Genomic DNA, 21,639 nt, shown 5'->3' on the forward strand with positions numbered 1-21,639 from the left:
ATTTTTCTTACTCTATTACTGTAATATTGTTCCGCCAAATTAAAATAACAGCGTTATTTGTATGTCTGTGTTGTTTTCTTTAAACTTTGTTCCTATTCTGTTTCTTCGATATTGTCATGTTAAAATAATTGCACTATTGTACAAACTTTTTCTGCTTTATTCTTACTGTACTACCTTAATATTGTTCTCTTATGTTAAATATATGTCAATGAGTATCCATTAATTAAAATTCCTTGCATGTGTCAATATACCAAAAAAACTGTCAGCAAAGTGTGATCTTAACGCACTGCAATTTATCTTTACCTTCATTCATTTAGCCGATGTTTTATACACTGGGGTGTAAAAAACGCAGTACACATGGCATATGCTAGACTATTGTAACGACCTCACGTTACTGTTTTAGGAGGGAAACGCCTAACTGTAAATAGTTGCATTGTGGGAAACACACACACACACACACACACACACACACATTTTCAGAACCGCTTGTCCATTACGGGGTCACGGGGAACCGGAGCCTAACCCGGCAACTCAGGGCGTAAGGCTGGAGGGGGAGGGGACACACCCAGGACGGGACGCCAGTCCGTCGCAAGGCACCCCAAGCAGGACTCGAACCCCAGACTCACCGGAGAGCAGGACTGTGGTCCAACCCACTGCGCCACCGCACCCCCTTCGCATTGTGGGAAACAATGTTAAATATGGGAGTGCAACCATTGGGGGCACTTAGGGGGAAAAAGATGGGGTGACTGTGCCTACAGGTGTGTTGGGAGAGAATGTAGAGGTGTTAAGGAGGCTGGGTACGGGTACGGGTACGGGTACGGGTACGGGTCCTTGGACCAAGAGCATTATTTTCTTGGTGCCGGTGTTTTAATAAACCACTCTAAATGAGCGCTGTCTCTGCATCCTTCTTCGCCCCATCTAAGCCCATGGTGCTGCGTGCCACACTGTAATGATGATGTTAACCTTGAGGAGCACACAGGTACTAAGCAGTGCGGTGTGGGATGAGCTCATGCTGCTGACACCAGGTTAGTGTTAGCTCGTTTCACACGACAGCTTTTTCTTGCCCTTGCTCTCCTTTCTTAACCCCCCATTTATTATAATTGCAGCTCTGATTCAGCTGCCTGGAGACGCCGCTGATCCTCGGGCTTGTGCGCGTGCTCAGAGAACCTCCCGTCTACCTGGAAACGGTAATAAGCGTACCGGCGCAGGCCTACGCCCCGCGGTGTTGCCTCAACAACAAGACGTGGTCGATGCTAAACAGGAGAGGCCGGGCAGCTTGTGTCAGTCGCCGCTCCCCCCGCTTATCCGCGTAGCGCTTAGCTACGGAATAACACAGCTCTTCCGTGAAGAACGCAGTCCAGTACATCACAACTTCAGCTCTTCTGCAGCTCGACGCCACAAGTAGCACCTGCTCTCTGATTGACGCCGGCACTTTTGCTCCTAATCCCATTTCACTAGCTGTTCGTAAAGGACACGACATGTGAGTGTGGACACATAGCGACGAACCGGTCACGTTTGGGCGTGACCTTGGCTGGATTGGCTGGACTCAAGGTCACACCTCAGCGGACTCTACTTCAGACAGCCACCTCTCATGCTCTTCTGAATTATATATGTTCTTTACCGTCAGCACCTGTGTCATCAGCCCTCTTGGAGCCGAAGTGCTGACGTAGGACCGGCTCTGGCCTGCCCACATCATCGTATTTATTCAAGTGTGAAATGTCAACAGTGATACAGTATCTACTCTACTTCTTCTCTTACTGTGTGAAGTCTGATACGTGTGACCCTTACGTGCTTTTGTGTCTGATTTCTAGTGAGTTGCTTAAGGTACCCTGTTATACCCCCCTATTGCCCCGCAAATGTATGAATATCACATGATGGGAGAAGGGAACAGAAGGCCAGGACCTGCCCAAAGATGACCAAAACCGCACTGGATCAACCAAACCAGCACAAGGCCTTTCGAATTGCACTTGACCCTGGGTGGGACAGGACTACCAGGAACCATCAAGCCCAAATTCAGTCTCATCTCCGTCAGATAAGCTCTAATCTCCGTTCCCTAGGAGCTCGGTAAACACCAGTGATCACCGTTTCGTGGAGGGATTCTTGGAAGCGCCCCCCCGATTACTCCCGATCTGTGGAAATCCTCCCACTTCCACAGCAATGCTTGTGTACTCACGACTCCAGAAACTCTTCGCCAACATTGCGCCAAGTGGCGTCTCCTCTGTGACCGCCCTTCGAGTTCCGTACCGACGCCCTCACCACGCCGGCTGCTGTTCATTTACATTTCCAACGTAAAATCAAGGACATTACTGCTATTTTTTCATCAGTAATATCGAGTATGCAACGCTGAAAGGAAGCCACAGCTCAAAAACCGCGGTGTTTAGTCACTTTTCGAAGTGTCACCCTTCTTTGCTCCTCGAGTATCCTTTAGGCAAAAGAAAACACTTTGAGAATAATGTTTATTCTACTCGAAATATTGTGACTCCATCGACCGAGATGTTCGCAGCCTCCGGCTTTCAGAATAGTCGCCATTAGCGATGCACCACAATTTTCAACAAACGGCAGCACTTTCCAACGACTGGAACGCACAGGCAACAAAGAGTCTCCCCGGCCGTGCTGAGACACTCAATCCGAGGCGTCCCGAATAGCCGCTGGAACTGGATATGTCCTCTCCGGTGGCCAACGACACCTCTGCGGAACCACCGGCCTCAGGCGGCACCGATTCAAAGATCAGCTAAGCTTCATAATTTCCCACTTAGCACACGGGTACCTTAGCTACGGTTCCCAAACACGCTTTCCTGTTCACGACGGAAAAACAGCAACGGAAAACTCATCCTATAACAGGAAAATGTGATTCCTTTATTACTTAAAAAAGACACTTGCTTACTTGTCTAACAAGCTCCCGGTCCGACTCAGGATTTTTCGACTTTACGATGGCGTGATAGCAATACGCATTCAGTAGAAACCGTACTTTGAATTTTGTTTTTTACCCGGGCAAGCAATATATGGTACGATACTCTTTCGTGATGTTAGGCAGCGGCAGCGAAACGAATCTCCCAGTCTGCCACACGGTCGCTAGTGTAAACAACCGATACTCTACAGTGTTCTGTGTTGCCAGCGATTTTTCGGATACCCCCCGTATCTACGTTGTGTTTTGCGCATCAATCATTTCTACGAAACACCCATCGGTGTCTCCTGCTACCGGTGAGAAGAAGAAGAGGAAGGCAATTACTGTTGAGGAGAAACTCAAGATAATTGCCCAGCATGAAGGCGGCGAACCCGTAATGACCATCGCACGTCCGCTAGGCTATGATGCTCAATAGGTTACGTGTATGAAATGCATTTTCGACTTACGATATTTTCGACTCTTCATTGGTTTGTCGGAAAGGAACCCCATCGTAAGTAGGGACCGTATGTACGTGTTAAATGTTAATACATTATTGATTTATATGTATCATATATTCACATATTTGTTCAAAATATAACTGGAGTAAAACCGATGAAATATTGAAAAATACAAAACTATGCCGCAGCAAAGCCAGGATGTGTAAAACAGAGGACACCGGCGCTGCAAGACTAGCAATTCATCCAGACTAGTGCAGAACAAGAGATCTGGTCTTTCTTCTTTTCCTCCTTGTGAATAAACATGGTAATAATGACAGTGTCCACACACGCTGGCCGGGTGGTTTGTTCTGACCTGGCACTTTTGGCACCGTTGTTGGATATTTAAATATTTTGAGAAGAGGCAAAACACCATATCGCTCAACACCCTCTCTCTGCCTGACCCTCACATCTGCCCCTAAATTTGACCTGGTGTTTACTGTAACTATGGAGAGACTGTCCAGGATGACAGATACTCCCTTCCCCCATCTACTACATGGTGCCCAAAATCCGGTCAAAGTGGACGTAAAAAAGGACGTGCAAATAGACTCTATCGACTCTGCCTAAGGTGACACAGGTGTATGCGAGGCATGAGACCACACAGCACTTTTTTTACCATGACTCTGCTCTCCCAGTTTCTGTCTGATCAACATCTGCACATTCAGACCCTGCTGTCTTACAGCACTAAACCTGACTGAAAACACAAGGCTGAAAACACTAAAAAAAAAGCTTAACTGGCGAAAGGAGGTCTATTACAGCAACGTGTTCCCCCACTGAAATTAGACGTTGTAACTCTTCTCTATTATTTCTTTATTGCACAACCAGCTGCATCACTGCATGGTTGTGACACAATGACCTTTAAATGTAGTTTTCTCAACACAGTTAGATGACTGGCGAGGAACTGAACCAGAGAACGAGCTATGATCCCAGATCGGAGGCAAGAAGAATCTTATTTAGCGCCCGTCGTTTGTTCGGCCGAAGCGGAGGAGTCGGCGGGAAAGGGGACAGGTGAGACTGTCTTACCTGGCGGGTTCAGATGCGGTCCTCCACCTGCAGCACCATTCAGAGAAGCTGAAGGAGCGGTACTCCTGCGTAGGAGGTCGAGGGCATCTCGTCTGCGCTCTCGGTCCCGGAGCAGCCGGCGCCCTCCCTCCCTCCCTCCTTCCCCGGAGCGCCTTTGGCCGTCGAGTGCTGAGCCTCCTCTCTTCTTCCCGACTTTCCAGCTCGGTCATAGGCGCTTCCCTGGGTTGCTGCGTCGTCCCGTCCTGGTAGACGCGGTGCCGGGGCCAGGGGGCTGGGCGGGGGGTGGGATGCGGTGGGCTGGGGCACGGAGGGGGGCGGGAGGGGGGGCAGGGGCCCGTAACTTCTTAAGGAGAGAGAGAGAACAATTAGTCCGGCCCAAGAGAAAATACCTGACTCTCACTGACATAAGCTGCACATTCCACCACGCTGAGCAGGGTAAAAAGGTCCTCGATAACACCGACACACACTAATGTCCTCTGATAGTCACTGAAAAGTTACGTGTTCTGGATCGCTCTACGCGGATCCGAGAGTTCAGCCGGCCTTCGGCCGGAACGCCACAGGCGATTCTCTCTAGGCTGGAGACGCAAGCGGGCGAGATGAGAGCGCGGTACGAGAAGTACGGATGGAAACAATGAGCCGGGGGTGGGGGGCAGGTTGCAGAAGAAGCGAGGCGCAGCTGAAGGAAATGCCCCACACCGCTGTCTTGCCCTTCCTCACTGGGCGCCGCGACTCGCAGCGGTGGGGCTCCTTTTCTCCGCCCGCCCGTCCCCGAAACTGGCCAAACTAGATCGGGCCTCCCCCGCGCCTCCGCCCGGCCGCTCTCCGATGAAACGCCACCCCCCCGAGAGTTGCGCTCCGCTTGGCCCACGGCCAGGCCTCACTCGCAGCTTGTTTCGGGAGGGCTGACACATATCTTTGCACCAATGTTTCCTGGAATTTTCTTTCATTTCGCTCACGTGAGCTTCAGCGAAAATAAGCAATGCCGGGGGGGGGGGGGTGTGGTGGACTAAATGTAACACGATAACAGAAAAAAATAAAGGAGCTGCTTCCAAAAGCAGAGTTCGTTACAACTGATATGATTATTTGCAAATATCATGATCATTTAAATATCGAAGTTTATGTAATTTAACCCTCCACGGCACACGAAAAATTCAACTCGTGCAGACATGAGGCGGAGACAGTGGTTGCTGCTCTTAAGTGCTGTTGAGTTGATGTCGACCACATAGAGCGCTTCCGGAATGTTCCGTCCTCCACTTGTGTCCTTAGTGTTCAAAGGGGAGAGGGGGAGGTGTCTGTTACCACTGTGATTGAATCATCCATCTTGTACACAGTTTTTTACGACCCAAACTTTAAGAAGTCAACCTGAAGTGCAGGGTGGATAGAGGATCCACATTCAAGTCACCTGTAACGTCACGCTGTGGGTGGGGGTGGTGGTGGGAGGGTGCACAGGAGGTGTCTTGACTGACAGCGTCTGGCTGCTCTTCTTCCCGCTTCACTGTCAACATGACAATGACCCCGACCGCTCCGCTGGGATCTGGTTACTGGACGTTTTCTGTTAACGGAAAAACTGTGTCAACAGGCAACTTCCTGCAGAAGCGGAGATGAAAACGAGAAGTTGCAGAAATAAAGCTATATTTTAAAGAAGCACATGTCTCACACACACACACACACACACACACACACACGACTGTTAAACTGACCTTATCATTCCAAACAGATTTTTCAGTATAAATCTCAGTTGCTGTTAAGCTCTCTATAAAAGACAACCTATAAATTACATATAAAGTCATAATACATTTCCATGTACACGTATTCATCAAACACTTTCCTCCAAAGCAACAAACACACACACACACACACACATTTCCAGAACCGCTTGTCCCATACAGGGTCACAGGGAACCAGAGCCTATCCTGGCAACACAGGGCGCAAGGGACCCCCCCAGGACGGGATGCCAGTCCATCACAAGGCACCCCAAGCGGGACTCAAACCCCAGACCCACCAGAGAGCAGGACTGTGGTCTCACCCACTGCGCCACCACACCCCCCAAGCAGCAAACATCTCATCGAAAATACAATGTGTTCATCACATTAGCAGAAAGAGACACTTAGATGCAGACGTGTGATTCATAAGTACAGTTACTTTCTTTCCACCATATGAACCAATGTTCATCACACGAGTAGCTGCATGAAACTCAGAATATCCGCTATTCCTGATCACTTTCCTAGTAAGAAATTTTTTTTGAGATACATATAAACATTTACGCACAATACCTTATATGTAAAAAATTGTCGCTGTGTCATAGAAAGAAAAATGTATGTTTTATACACAGTTTCATGAAAGTAACAATCTTTACGAAATCGGGGATAGACTTTCATTGCTCACGTGTCTGTTCAGAAGTCCGCTAATCTTGGCTGTGGTACAAGACGTCACGTGACTCTGAGCTAAAACCCCTCATTTAGGCGATTTGGTGTTATGCGTGGCTGTTATTACCATCAAAATCCAATCATTACACTCCATTACGAGCCGCTCTGCCTGGACGCCTTTCCACGTGGAAAGGGGAGAGAAGGAAACAAAAACAGAGGAGGAGAAAGTGCGGGGAGAGGCTCGAAACAATGGTTGCGTTTCCTTGCGCTCGGCGTACAAGCGAACTGAAGGAAACACTTGAAAAAGGGGCATGAAATACCGCTCGGGAGGAAGTGGGTGTAAAATGAAACTGGGCCGCAGAACAGAAAAGATGTAACGGGACAGGACTGAATCACAAGGTGTCGTTGACAAGAAGAAACGTTCTTTTAAGGAGAAGCCAAGTGTCGGCCCAACAGCCCCGTGAAGTATTCATCTCCGCACCTGTGAAAAACCTTAAAATATGGTGAAAGAGGGACAAATTGATAAATATAAATGTAAATTACATCACAACTGACTCTGTCCAGCTACTTGTCCAGGCCATGGTGACTTGCCGTCTGGATGCTGCGACTCTCTCCTGTGTGGCCTTCCTGCTACTGCCATCAAACCTCTACAGCTGATACGCAACGCTGCTGCACCAGTCGTGTTTTAACTTGCCGAAGAGTTCCCATGTATCTCCTTGACTCGTTTCTCTGCACTGGCTTCCTATAGCTGCCCGAATCAAATTCAAGACCCTGGTTATTGTCTACAAATGCATCAATAGAACTGCTCCCAGATATCTACAGGTCTTGATCAACCGCTACACCCCAACCAGACCCCTTCGCTCGGCTACTTCTGCTCGCTTGGTGGTCCCACACACGAAAGGTAAAGCAAAGAGGCTCTTGGTTCTGGCTCCGTTGTGGTGGAACGACCTCCCCCCTCTCACTCAGAACTGCTGAATCTCTGTCCAAATTTACAAAGGGTCTTAAAACTCATCTCTTCCAGACTCACTTTGCCCATCACCTCTTAAGCTCTTCTATGGTGTAAATGTTCATGCACCGTAACTTTATGAGCATCCCCAGATAAGCCGTTACACAGCTACTCCTGTATTGTATGTAAATGTTTGCGTACCTTTTTATATTAAAAAAAAGTAAGAAGGTGATCAGGATTAATCTATCCTGCATTTTATGCACCTAATCGAGCAATGAACATCGGTGCATAAAGTGGAAAGAAACAAACTAGGTTTACTCAAGAATCACATCTCCAACTATGTCTCTTTCTCCTAATGTAGTGAACACATTGTATTTTCCTATGAGATGTATGTCGCTTTGGAGAGAAGTGTCTGCTGAATGAATACACACAAACACACACTGTCCAAAGCACGTGTCCCATACAGGGTCACACACCCAGGACAGGACGCCAGTCCATCGCAAGGCATCCCAAGCGGGACTTGAACCCTAAACCCACCAGCAAGCAGGACCCAGTCCAACCCACTGTGCCACCGCACCTAGATGAATATGCGTAAACGTAAATGCAAATTGATCTCACATGGTATTACTCTTTCTGTCCTTCTGTTTTTCTACTTTAGATCCTGCTTTCCAAATGCTAACCTTCCCAACACCCTTGGAATGCAAAAATCACATTTACATTTGCATTTATTCGCTTAGCAGATGCTTTTCCGCAAAGCAACTTCCAATGAACTCCATGTAGTGTCATCAGCCCACACACCTTATTCACCGTGGTGACTTACACTGCTAGATACACTACTTACACTGGGTCACTCATCCATACATCAGCGGAACACACACTCTCTCTCACTCACACGCTATGGGTGAACCTGAACAGCATGTCTTTGGAGCGGTGGGAGGAAACCCACACCAACACGGGGAGACCATGCAAACTCCACACAGGACTGCCCAAGGTCGGGTTCAACCCCAGCATGCTGCCCCAGTCCATCCCCAGCCCGTCACCCCCCGAGTACAGGATCATGCTGGTGGCACAGAGCGACTGCTCCTGCTTGATTGGTGTAGATCCTACACCCCTGCTATTAGCGCACTCAGTACTTGTGCTCACTGTACTGTGTTTTCTGTCCCATTTGATTCAATGCACATCTTGCTGTAATATATGATTAATCACCATTTACCTGATGCCTTCATCCATGGCACATTATACAATTAGGTTTGTGGCGTAAGCAGCTGACAATGATTACAACCCTTGATTCAGGTGAATATAATATCACAACTGAAATAACACATTCAAAATCGTTATTATTAATAAGCTGACATTTTTAATGGTGATTTACGCTGTCATCTAATTAAAATGATTTACTCATTATACAGGTGGGTAGTTTTTACTGGATCGGTTTGACTTACAGGTTGCTATGGGGACAGCTGATAGTGTAGTTGTTACAGCTGTTGCCCTTAGTCTCACAGGTCATAGGTTTGAATCCCATCTCTGACTATAGTACCCTTGAAGGAGGTACTTATCCTGCATTGCTCTCCTTAAAAGGGAAAAAAAAAGTTGCCTTATTGTACAAATGGGTAAATAATTCTAGGTACCTTAACATGGTGAGTACTTCTGGAGAAAAGTGTCAGCTAAATGAGTGACTGTACCAAGACAGACCAGTACTACAGCAGGAGTGAGGTTCAAACCCATCCCTTGTGATTACAAGCAAGAGCTTTGATTTTGAAGCATGACAAGGATTTCAATTAATGGTAGCTTAAGAAAAACAGGCTTCTGCTGTACCCTGGTGTCCGATGTCTCAGTCGTACCCCGGGCCTCCTCCTCCTCCTCCTGCTAATTAGTCACATGAGCTTGAAACTTGGACCAAAGAGGAAAACTATATATCGCATAATATATATTGGTCCTGGGTAGAGAAACTCACCGTTATCCAAATTTGAGATATCGTTCCACGAAAAAGACCGAATGATGCTCACACCCTCAATCTGTAGTCCGTCTTCATGTTTCTTGCAACAGCATGGAAAAAAGATTAAAGAATGTGCACGGACAAAACATAACTCGCGATAGATGGACCTGAGCCTTTTGATATGTGTCTTTTATGACCTTGTCTCGGATCTGTCCTTTCAGCGCCAACATTACACAAAAAAGATGCCCACGACAGTCGGCTGGCCTCAAAATCACGCCAAAATTGTTTCTCGATGAGTGACAAACAGGATTTCGAGTTCTCATCTAAATCACAGACTTCTCCAGATCTGGATATGAGTTACATTTCTTGACAAAGAGAGCAAAGAGCTAGAAATGATGCAAGGAAAATTTAAAGACAATAAGGGTGCCTGGCCTTCGATCCAACAAAGCAGCTTTGTTAACAGTCAGGGTGACACTTGGACATAAAACGTCAAGAGGACAAAAGTTACAGTATCCTCGAAGGGCACCCAACACAGGGCACGATGATATCGTCTGTCGCGATGCCCACAAATGTGTCTTTGAGGACAGCGGGCGAAAGGCAGCGGCCTATTGGGGCGAGCGGTCAAATGTGCGCATGAACCTGCTCCTCCATCCCTGCTTCAGAAAACAAAATATCCATGCTGCATAAAAGAACATCAGACTAGGGTGTTTTTCAATCATAAAGGGCTTAAAAGGAGTACCTGGTAGTGTAGTACTTAGAGCTGGTGCCTTTGGACCCAAGAGTTGAAGGTTTGAATCACACCTCCAACCCTAGTAGCCTTGAACAAAGTGATTATCCTAGAATTACTCAACTCTATAAAGGGGTAGATAACTAAGAAACATTTTAACATTCTGAGTCACTTTAGAGAAATTAATTAACATGCATGACTCTTCATGATTAATTATATAAAATCCACTAAATTAAAATTTTCAGAAATACTCGAACAAGGCCTGTCTGCGTAGGGCACCTCTTTTCACACGTCCACCCAACGCCGAGATGACGTTTCTCTGGACGTCTTCATCTGAAACGTTGGGTCCGGTGAGCCCAGGTAGGCCGAGGTGGGCCAGTGCCAGAGCTGGGGTGCAAGAGGGATGTGGGTGTTAGTCCCCCCAGGACCCTTCCACTTAATATGGAACAACTGGGCGCTTTATTCAGCAGCTTCCTGCTAAGATTAAGGCTTTATTGCAGAAATACCAGATCAGCTTACAAAAACAGGCAAGCGCTTTGGACAGCCTTCTCGAACACTGGGCCATTATTGCACAGCGAGGGCTGCCTTAATGCCAGGGACAAGAGGACCCTGGGGACACTGGGACACAAGAAACACAACTGCACAGACTATAAGGACATTGGGGTTATTGGGTCATTAAAAGGATTAAGATGTTGGAGACATTAAGGACACCCGGGCACTGGGCACAAACTGTGAGTACTGAGATAATGAGGACACTGAGGAAAATGAGACTCTCACATACTAGGGACACTGGTGCACTGGGAATCCGGGGACCCTGGTGACTTAGGGACACTGGAACACTGTGGAAAACAGGGACACTGGGATATCAGGGACATCAGAATACACAGAGGGGCACTGAAGATATTGGGGTCAAGACCCAGTTAAGAAAATCAGAACCGGAACAACGTCAGAGATCAGCGATCAAGTCGACTGCTTACTTGCGCATTTTCACATCCCATATTCACATCGGAATCGCCTCTGGCGGATCATTTCCATTCTACAGCATTCTATTTATTTTATTTTCCTAGAGAGCCTGATACTCTTGTCTGCAGCACTGGTAACGATACCACAAATTTGCCTTTTCATCTAGGGTGTTGACTGACACCTGGTGGCCTCTGCAATATCACAAACGCTCTAGTGGAAGTTGAGCAGGAGAAGAAGCGTTCGTCCATCCATCCATCATCATAACCGCTTGCTCAGTTCACGGTCCTGCTGGTCCAGAACCTATCTCAGAAGCGTAGGATGTGGGACAGGGACACCCTGCATGGGAAGCTTGTGCATCACATGGCAAACTCATACGCACTCATTCCCGCACACTGTCGCACACTAAGGAGAACTTAGAGCCACCAGAAGCTCTGAATTAGCACTCAGCGTCCATTCTACCCTTTCCTTGCTCTTGCTCACCTGGTCACGGTGCGAACGAGAGCGGCCCTCGCTCGGCGCTCTAGCACAGATACTGGACACGTGCTCCAGCGTCCCTCTCTTTGGACCGTCCGCCGCACGTCTTTCCCTTAGATGCTCTGACCATAAAGATGTACAGTAAAAGGCATTTATTTCGTACAACTAAGATTCAACAAAAGGCTCTCTTTGGCTGTCGATGGCGACGACTTCGCCCGTGAAACCCATGCGGACGGCAGGGCTGCAACTTTAACGGAGCCACAAAACTTCCGCTGAATTTGGAATCGACGAGCAAGACCAGTTGGTCCACAATAACATTTGAAATGCGGTATCATTTACCTCTGGCCTGCGACAACCACAGACACGCGAGGAAGCCCGTCGGGGAGCGTCCGCGTCGATCCGAGCCGTGGCTCCGGACCTCGGATGGACACCCGCCTGCGTGGGTCCCTCTTCTTATGGGCTAGATGCCATAGCCACTGCCACTTTGTCACTGCCCCCAACTTCCATACCCCCCCACGTTATGTTATCCACGACGGCGCATGTGATGCGTGGGAGGAATTGCAGCTGGAGATTACAGCCGTCCTCCTTCCCTCCCCCCGGACGTGTTTGCCTTTGTTAACAGGTTCCGAAAGCGTGCGCTCAACTCCCTCCAGGATGATTTATGTTCCACTGTCAGCATGTGCTGTCATCTCATTCCCCAAATGTATGAATCCTTATGGCGGCACTAAAACCATAAATACCACAAAGCAGGCCTCATTTTAATATACAACTAAGAATAATGTCAAGCTGCTTAGACAGATCATAAACAACCTGTGTTTTAATTTGCAAATAAACCGGTTATATTGTTTCTTTGGTGTCTGCCATGCTACCCTTGTTTTAATGCTGAATGAATGTTTTTACTCAAATTTCCATAAATTTATGCAGCTGGGTTGTTTATATGAGCAATTTAGGTGAAGAATTCTTCTCGAGAGAATGAGCGCAACCCCCACCCAGGAATCAGTGCACTTTTTTAATCTCCATGGAAACCGATGCTGCTTGATACCTGTTTTACTGACGTGTTGTTGATCATTTTTATAAATACATGACTCAGTATGATGCCTTGGTGAATAGCTTTTTCTCTGAGAAGTTAATTAACCAGGAATTCTCCCCTCGAGAGTCTCATTCCTTCACGGATTGAACTCGACGCATGTTTCGGTGGGCAGTCGCTATGTGCGGCACCTGCAAAATAAACTACGAATAAGGCATGTGGGATTAGACTTTGTCCCTCGAGCCACAGCGGTTCTGCAGCAGCTGATTCCTTCTTGGTGTGGTGCTCAGGAGTCACCATCTCCCTGCATTCAGATTACATTCATTTACTTAGTAGACATTTTCCTCCAAAGCAACTTCCAATGAACTCTATCTAGTGTTATCAGCCCACACACTTGATTCACTGTGGTGACTTACACTGCTAGATACACTACTTACACTGAGTCACTCATCCATACAACAGTGGAACACACACACTCTCTGTGTCACTCACACACTATGGGGGAACCTGAACAGCATGATTTTTGACTGTGGGAGGAAACCAGAGCACCCAAAGACTTCCACTGCTAGATACACTACTTACAATGGGTCACTCATCCACACATCAGTGGAACACACACACTCTCTCTGTCACTCACACACTATGGGGGAACCTCTATAGCATGTCTTTGGACTGTGGTAGGAAACCAGAGCACCCAGACACAGAGATGACATGGAAACTCCACACAGACTGAGTGGAGATCGAACCCACATCATCTTGCACCACCCAGGCGCTGTGAGACAGCAGCACTACTCGCTGTGCCACCGTAGATCAGGGAACATATTCATCCATTCAGCTGATGCTTTTCTCCAAAAGAGACTTACAGCGATAATTTAGTTACAGTTATTTACCCATTTATACAGCCGGGTAACTTTACCGGAGCAATTTAGGGTTAGTACCTATCTCAAGGTTACTACAGCTGAAGGTGAGACTCAAACCTGTCACCTTCATGTCTAAAGGCAGCAGCCCTAACCACTACATGACCAGGTCTTGTAAGAAAACAATGTTAAGTTACTTATAATGACTCTCCCATTTACAGTGATAAGTAACTTTAGGGTAAATATCACACTCAAGGGTACCACAGCCTGAGATGGGATTGGAACCTGTGATCTTCAGATCCGAAGGCAATGGCTGTAACCGTGATACTACCAGGTGACCTTGAACACGTTTACTCCCTTTCCCACACAAGAGCCCAAAATGAAAACATGATTTGAAACCAACTTCGGTGCAGGCTGCTTGTTTTGGCACATTTTGACTCATCTAGAACATTTGCGTTATTTTGTTTTACTTTGGGAAATCAATCAGCAACTCAAAATCCTCCCACAAATTTTTTCCATCTTTAATAAAATTTTACAAAAGTCCTCTGAGGTCTACGTGTGGGCGGAATATCTTTTAAGAGTTTGCTCTTTTTTTTTTCTTTTATTTCCCTGCTTATTCCACAGAAGTGTGCAAAAAATTATGTTCTTAGAATATTTAAGTAAAACCAAAGATTTTGTGTGTCTAGTCATGTGTGTGACACAGGTGGACTTTTTGAGCTGTGATTTTTTTTACGTTTTAAAAGGTTGCTTTAGCAGCCATGCAACTACTCCTCGTCACTCTTTTTATATGTGGAATAATGCACTTTACCTGGTGCTCTAAGTCACTTTACGTAAAGAACGCTGCTACTCGAGTGGTGTTTGACCTGTTAAAGTGTTCTCATGTATCTCCTCTACTTGTTTCTCTGCACTGGTTTCCTATAGCTGCCCGGATCAAATTTAAGACCCTGGATATGGCCTACAAATGTGTCAATACAACTGCTCCGAGTTATCTAGAAGACTTCATCATCCGCTACACCCCAACCAGACTGCTTCGCTCTTCCGCATCTGCCCGTTTGGTGGTCCCCCACATTAAAGGTCCAAAATCAAAAGCACGGAGGTTCTCGGTTCTGACTCCGTTGTGGTGGAACGGCCTCCTCCCCCACTCAGAACTGCTGAGTCTCTGCCCACGTTTAAAAAGGGTCTTATAACTCACCTCTTCCAGATGCACTTTGCCCATCATCTCTTAAGTTCATGTGAGGTGTAAAAGTTCATGCCGTATAATTTTAAGATCATGTCCGGATAAACCTTTGCACAGCTATTCCTGTTTTGGAACAGAATTATTTATACACAGCATATCAGAAAAAAAAAAATATTAGGGAGGTGATCAGGAATTGTTGCTATTCGGATGAAGTGTTATGGAGCTACTCGTGCGATGAACATTGGTTCATATGGCGGAAAGAAACAAACTAACTGCACCCAAGAATCACACGTCTGCATCTAAGTGTCTCTTTCTGCTAATGTAACGAACACATTGTATTTTCTATGAGATGTTCGTCGCTTTGGAGAAAAGCGTCTGATAATGAATACATGTAAATGTAAATATAAATTTAAGAAAAGTGCCGAATGAGCGGGTTCACTGTACACTTTGGAGACACGTACTGTACGTACAGTAATAGGACAGACTGTGAGTCAAGACCCAAAATACATATTTCTCCAGTAGAGGGCCTCCTTTTTACACGTTAATATCCTGAACTGTTAGGGAATATTATACTGTGCACTTGACAAGAAACTACATGAATATGTCAAACTAACAGGAGAAGATAAACCTCCTGAGGGAAACAAGACTGTTTTATTACTGGAGATCAGTGACAAATCATGCAGCGTGGAATTAAAGGAAAGGCGGTGGGGGATGGGGGTTGATGTACTGGCCGCCAATGAAGAAACAGTAATTCAGAGAGAAAGAGCTACGGAGGAGCCCTGTGTCATTTGATCTCGCCGATCAATGATATCGAAAGTCGTAGCAGCGGTAAACACGATATTGGCTCAATGTTTTCGAGAGCATCGCTTTCAGCAGCGCTATGAGATGATAATGAAGAAGGCCGCGTGCTACGGCAAGCTTATTCCGAAATAATGTTTCCTGATCTCGGAAATTCATTAAATTCGCTTACAGCAGTAAGAGGGACGCCATCAAATTGTCTCACTCAGATGCTGAAGTTAGGGTGGCACGGTGGTGCAGCAGGTTGCCTTGCTGTTTCACAGCGTAAAGGGTGTTCAGGCTTCTGGCTTGAGTCTGGCTCAGTCTGTGGGGGGTTTGCATGTTGTCTGCGTGGGTGTTCTCTGGGTGCTCTGGTTTCCTGCCAAGGACCTGAAAGTGAATAACGGAGTTTAGATTTATTCATTTAGCTGATGCTTTTCTCTAAAGCTACTTGTAATGTTGACCTGCTTATGATTTTATGGTAGGTACTCTGCCCAAGGGGTAAGATTTAAACCTGCCGCTTTCAGGTGCAAAGGGGGCAGCTCTAACCATTACGCTATAAGCTGTCCCTTAAAATGCCTCGTGGATGTGTGTGCGGCACAGTGAGTAGCGCTGCTGTCTCACAGCACCTGGGTGCTGTGAGAGACCATGGGTTCGATCCCTGCTCGGTCTGTGTGGAGTTTTCATGTTCTCCCTCTGTCTGTGTGGGTTTCCTCTAGGTGCTCTGGTTTCCTCCCACACTCCAAAGACATGCTGTTCAGGTTCATTCATTGTGCGTGTGGATGAGATGCTGCTGAAAGTGAGTGAGCGTCAGGTTTAAAGGCAACACGCACCTGGCTCAACATGCAATTTAGACTCGCACAGCTGTGTTCTATAACTCCTTCCACCGAAGGATGTTTGCATGGTTTTTACGTTTATTTAGACACAGGTGGCATTTCTTCGGTGAGTGTGGTGGCGCAGCAGGTTCGGCTGGTACCTGTTATGGGGCGCGTCCCGGGTTCAAGCTCTGCCCGGGGTGCCTTGTGATGGACTGGTGTCCTGTCCAGGGTGTATCCCTTCCCCTTGCACCCTGTGTTTCCAGGATAGGCTCTGGCTCACCATGACCCCACTTGGGACAAGCGGTTGTTGACGTTGCTTGGTATTTCAGTGTCATGGATGACTGTCACGCTGAACTCTCCAGAATCCGTCCTTATCCTATTGGCGCAGCACCATGGACCCAATGAGTTAATTCCAGGATAGATTCTCTGTTAAAATCGGGATCCACACAGTAAACAAGGGTACGGAACATGGTAACTTCGGTAACTCGATCTTTTACTTTACCTCCATGTTTTCGCACCGTTGTTCTCTGCAGAATCGCTGTCTTCCGCCGCAGATGAAATTTGTAATGCAAAAGCGTTCGAGGTGATATTAAAAATTGGTCAGAGGGAATCGCTCCATCACTCTTGAGTACACTGTATATGGTATCATTGTTCTTTTACGAGTATTTTTTATATGATGGCTTCATAGTGCTTCTTAAAGCAATTTATCCAAGCATTATGCCATTCTGTCATTCCATAGTGAAAGAAATAAAAATAAACTGCTCTGTCCCAGTATTGCCGTGAATTTTATTATGCAGATCAACTTGGGAAACAAACAGCTCCGCGCACTTTGGCGTTTGATTTTTACGATGTCTTTTTTAATGGGCTGCAAGCGAAGTGCAAACACCTGACGTGGCCGAGATCCCCTCAACGCCACAGTCACTTGTACAGTTGTACACCTCAGGCGCAACATTTTAAGACTTCTGCAAAACTTTAATGCGCAGAATACATTTTTGATTTCGGGGTAATAGCCAGTGGCCACCATAAAATTATATTTATCGGTGTATATATTAGCTCGCTGCCTTAAGCCGATTTCAGCACCAAATAACTTCTGTGTGTGTATTCCCTCAATGCAATTACACACTTCACTGGAATATCTGGAATATGGAATTTGGATATTTGCCCAAGACAGAACCGACATCTGCAGCAAGTTGTTTCCGTGGGAAAGTGAGCGCTATTGAACGGTTATGATATATTTGCTCCGAGTTCAAACGGTAGAAATTGCTTTTTTATTTTTTTTGTCTGTGGAACAAATATAATGAGAGTGAGGTATTGTGTCGGATTAGGGTTACAGCGGTTAGAATATTTTTTTTCCTTCTGCATATTCCAGTGTGCCGCAAGATTTGAAAAAGGAAGGGACAAATTAAGGCCCCCGAGCCAGCAGGACATGATATAATAAATCATAGATTTGTTCATACAAACATCTGATGGAGAAACTTTTTATGTTCTCCAGATCCAGTTCACACACATACACACATTGTCTGAACCACTTGTCCCATATGGGGTCGCGGGGAGCCGGAGCCTAACCTGGCAACACGGGGCGTAAGGCTGGAGGGGGAGCTGTCCTTTTTATCATAAATAAGTTATGCTGTATATCAGAGATATAAACTTAAATCTCTGGATTAAAAGCCCATTTATTAAGCAAAGGGCTTTTATTCCATTTAGAAGCTGATATAAACTATGTATTAATTTTTTCATTTTCAGTAATCACTCATCCGGTAGAAGGGTCAGGGTTGTCCGGAGCCTATTTGGGAACAATCAAGCGTGAATCACTCACACACACACACACACACACACACACACACACACTTTCTGAACTGCTTGTTCCATACGGGGTCGCGGTGAACCGAAGCCTAACGCGGCAACACAGGGCATAAGGCCGGAGGGGGAGGGGACACACCCAGGACAGGACGCCAGTCCGCCGCAAGGCACCCCAAGCAGGACTCGAACCCCAGACCCACTAGAGAGCAGGACCCGGGCCCACTCACTGCGCCACCGCGCCACCGCACCCCCCGGAGGGAGAACATGGAATCCCAAAATAGACTGATCCAGATTCGAACCCACAGCCCAAGAACTGACAGACCACCAAAGCACCTGTATGCCATTCTTTGGTAACTTCACGGTATAAATCCGGCTCTTCGGAGCCCTTCGCCCACTGGCAGAACACGATATCTGCTGCAAACTGTAAACTGAAATGCGCAAAGCAGACAAAGGCATCGGGAACCGCTGATATTTCGCCAGTCCTTTGTCCACATGTCATTCGCGCAAAGAGTGTGGCACTTGCTATTCTCCCAGCAATCAGCCCAGCGGGCAGGGGGGCCTCCTTCTGATTGTCACACACGCTCCGCCTGGCCGCGGATCGTCAGCCTTTGTCACCTGCACTTACTCGCCCGATGCCCTTCCCCTCCTCTCATTTTTCGGCTCATGCGGTCCACGCAGCTCCGAAAGTGATTTGTCACCTTCCCTCCCTTGTCATTTCCATAATATAGTGGCGGCGGGTGATGCCGGGAATTATCTAACGTCCTCTTTGGGTTCGGCAGTGATTATCATGCCAATTATTTGCTTTGCTTCGCTGAATAAGAACTCTCCCCGAGTCGGCCGGGGAGAAGCTGTCAGTTTATTATTGCGGGTCAAACCCGGCGCTCCTTCATTCGCCAGACGTCTTTCTCAATCTTCACAGGGAGGCCCGGGAGTGCGTGCAGCGCTGGGGCTGAGATGTGCTTCAAACTCATTCTCTCATTTGCATAGGACAGGCCCTGCGCCTCTTCTCCTGTTGTGACACGGCTTTTACACTAAATCTCTGGGCAACTGGCAGGATTTTTTTGTTTTTTTTTTTTTTTTTTAACACAAACAAAGACGATCGACTTGTTTTGTGTTTTGCTCGTGGAAAAAAAAATATCAGGGAGAGAGATGAAAACTGTTCTCAATCCCCAGTGAAGCTGGACCAGGCGTCTGCAGCAGACATCCAGCAAAGTAGTGGCAGGAGACACTGGGATAAATAAATATAACACAGTGATACCGAGGGGTTGTGGGGACACAATGGTGCAGCGGGTTTGGCTGGGTCCTGCTCTCTGGTGGGTCAAGGGTTTGAGTCCTGCTTGGGGTACCTTGCGATGGACTGGCGCCCCATCCTGGGTGTGTCCCCTCCTCCTCCGGCGCCGCACCCTCCATTGCTGGGGTCAGCTCTGGCTCATCGCGACCCCACTTGAGACAAGAGGCTTCAGACAGAATGTGTGTGTGTGTGTGTGTGTGTGTGGCTTAATAAGACAATACGAGTTCAGCGCCACCACAAAAGCAAGAGGACTCGTGATAGGGCCGCATAGCCTTGGTCTGAGATCATCTCGGGTAGTGGTCCTTGCAAGACTACAATTGGACCAGTGTGATGTTGATTGTACTCCTCCGGTGGTGAGTTCAGGGTGAGGGTCAGTACCTATGATGGACAGGAGTCTTTTTTTTTACTATGACATGTTAAAGCCAAGTGACATCCAACCTGTAAGACCGACAGCTGAGGCTGGGAGCAGCGCTGGCATAACAAGCCCCAGGTGCAGCCAACTGTCCAGTGGACTTAATACAAGCACAGATTGGGTTTTGGACAAAGAGGAGAGGAAAGTGTGGTCCGGTGGTCCTGCGGATGCCACCTGGTGACTGCGGCTCGCTTAGATTTGAGCACCGTGTTTTGAACACTAGGGTCGTGTTGCCAGCCCTCCGGTTGTTCAACTTGTTGGGTAGATTTTGTGTCATTGCGGGTTGAAGAAGTAAAAAAGGTTGCAAGTCCTCCTGCAATTGATGTGCACCTGGTCGTTCCCTGGACCTGAAGTGTCTAAGTGCGTTACGGTTAGCATTAGTGCTGTGTTTCAGCTGCTCCAGGGCTGCGTGTTGGGTGTTGGTTTGAATCTGATAGAACTTTGGGCTCCCTCTTACAGTTCTTAGCAGAGCGGACCAGCATGGCATACCTAAGATTTCACATTCATATCAGCGATCTTTGAAGGTCAAATGTCTCACAGTGCATGGAGGGCGTGGGTTCGATCCCGGCTCAGTCTGTGTGGAGTTTGCATGTACTCCCCATGTCTGTGTGGGTCTCCTCTGCATGCTCTGGTTTCCTCCCACAATCCAAAGACATGCTGCTGAGGTTCGCCTATAATGTGTGAGTGACAGAGAGAGTGTGTTCCACTGATTGTATAGATGAGTGACCCAGTGTAAGTAGAGTATCTAGCAGTGTAAGTCACCGTGGTGAATGAGGTGTGTGGGCTGATGACACTACATGGAGTTAATTGGAAGCTGCTTTGGAGAAAAGCATCTGCTAAATAAATAAATGTAAATGTTGACTTGACTTCACGATGATGAGATAAAACGCCCAAAGTTCAGCTGGTGGCACAATGGTTAGAGATGCCTTCTTTCACTCTAAGGAGATGGGTTTGAATCCCACCTTCTGCTGCAATTTTCTTGATCAAGGTTCTTCTCCTCAACTGACACATTACATTTATTTATTCAGCCAACACTGCTAAACACCTGAACAGCATGTCTTTGACTGTGGGAGGAAACCCGAGCACCTGGAGGAAGCCCATGCAGAGAACATGCAAACTCCACAGTCCTTTCGCACCACCCAGGTCTGTGAGGCAGCAGTAAATAAAAACGGTAAATAAATAACAATAAAAATGTACGAACTGTACGAACGGGTAAATAATTGCAAATCGCAACTTTTCCCACATCCGCGTGCAAAACGCGGTAAGAACGCGGTAAGAACGCGGAAGTTAGTTGTCGTGCTGTTGTCATGGGAGCGAAAGGAGCGCGGTCCAATTCACGCCAGGGTCCTTCGCAAATCACGGCTCGAAGCTTCGGGAGAAGGCGGAAGTCATTAGCATATCGTTACCACGGCAACGGCACTCTAACATCTCCGCGAGACGCTGCGAAACGGGCGCCCGAGCCGTTCGAGAATCACTGGAGTTTCACTCATGTTTCCATCACTTTTGTCGAAAGGAAATGGGGCGCGAAGACTTTCCTTTCACTTTCCCTTTGTCTTTCACTTTAATCATGTTCACTTTCGCGAGGCTTCAGCTGTGTCAAGGAAAGGACTGAAGGCTGGTGGTGCTTCGACCTCTTGGTAGGACTTCCGTGATTTTGGTGGAGATCA

At 47.2% G+C, this 21,639-nt stretch overlaps 2 protein-coding genes and 1 long non-coding RNA gene across 5 annotated transcripts in view; 1 reads left to right on the forward strand and 2 right to left on the reverse strand.

The window, feature by feature from the left end:
• Nucleotides 1–4,659, reverse strand: part of LOC108930846 (RNA-binding protein 47-like) — a 34,282-nt gene extending 29,623 nt beyond the window's left edge. For all 3 annotated transcript variants that reach the window (XM_029252102.1, XM_029252101.1, XM_018746317.2), the window contains exon 1: nt 4,402–4,659. In XM_029252102.1, coding sequence (XP_029107935.1) covers nt 4,402–4,610 — 209 coding nt within the window. In that variant the 5' untranslated portion in view covers nt 4,611–4,659. The remainder of the gene's footprint in view (nt 1–4,401) is intronic.
• Nucleotides 4,660–4,712: 53 nt separating this feature from the next.
• Nucleotides 4,713–12,297, reverse strand: LOC108930759 (uncharacterized). The gene is made up of 4 exons (XR_001965865.2): nt 12,153–12,297; nt 11,820–11,935; nt 5,804–5,953; nt 4,713–5,662 (listed from the first exon to the last, which is right to left on the reverse strand). It is a non-coding gene; the product is annotated as an uncharacterized LOC108930759 (long non-coding RNA).
• A 9,121-nt stretch (nt 12,298–21,418) lies between these two features.
• The window catches only part of LOC108930753 (putative methyltransferase NSUN7), a 47,208-nt gene continuing 46,987 nt past the window's right edge, over nt 21,419–21,639 (forward strand). The window contains exon 1 of the mRNA XM_018746158.2: nt 21,419–21,609. The gene's annotated coding sequence lies outside the window, so the exon portion shown is untranslated. The remainder of the gene's footprint in view (nt 21,610–21,639) is intronic.

This window comes from Scleropages formosus, chromosome 5 (assembly GCF_900964775.1).
Source record: "Scleropages formosus chromosome 5, fSclFor1.1, whole genome shotgun sequence".
Classification (NCBI taxonomy): domain Eukaryota; kingdom Metazoa; phylum Chordata; class Actinopteri; order Osteoglossiformes; family Osteoglossidae; genus Scleropages; species Scleropages formosus.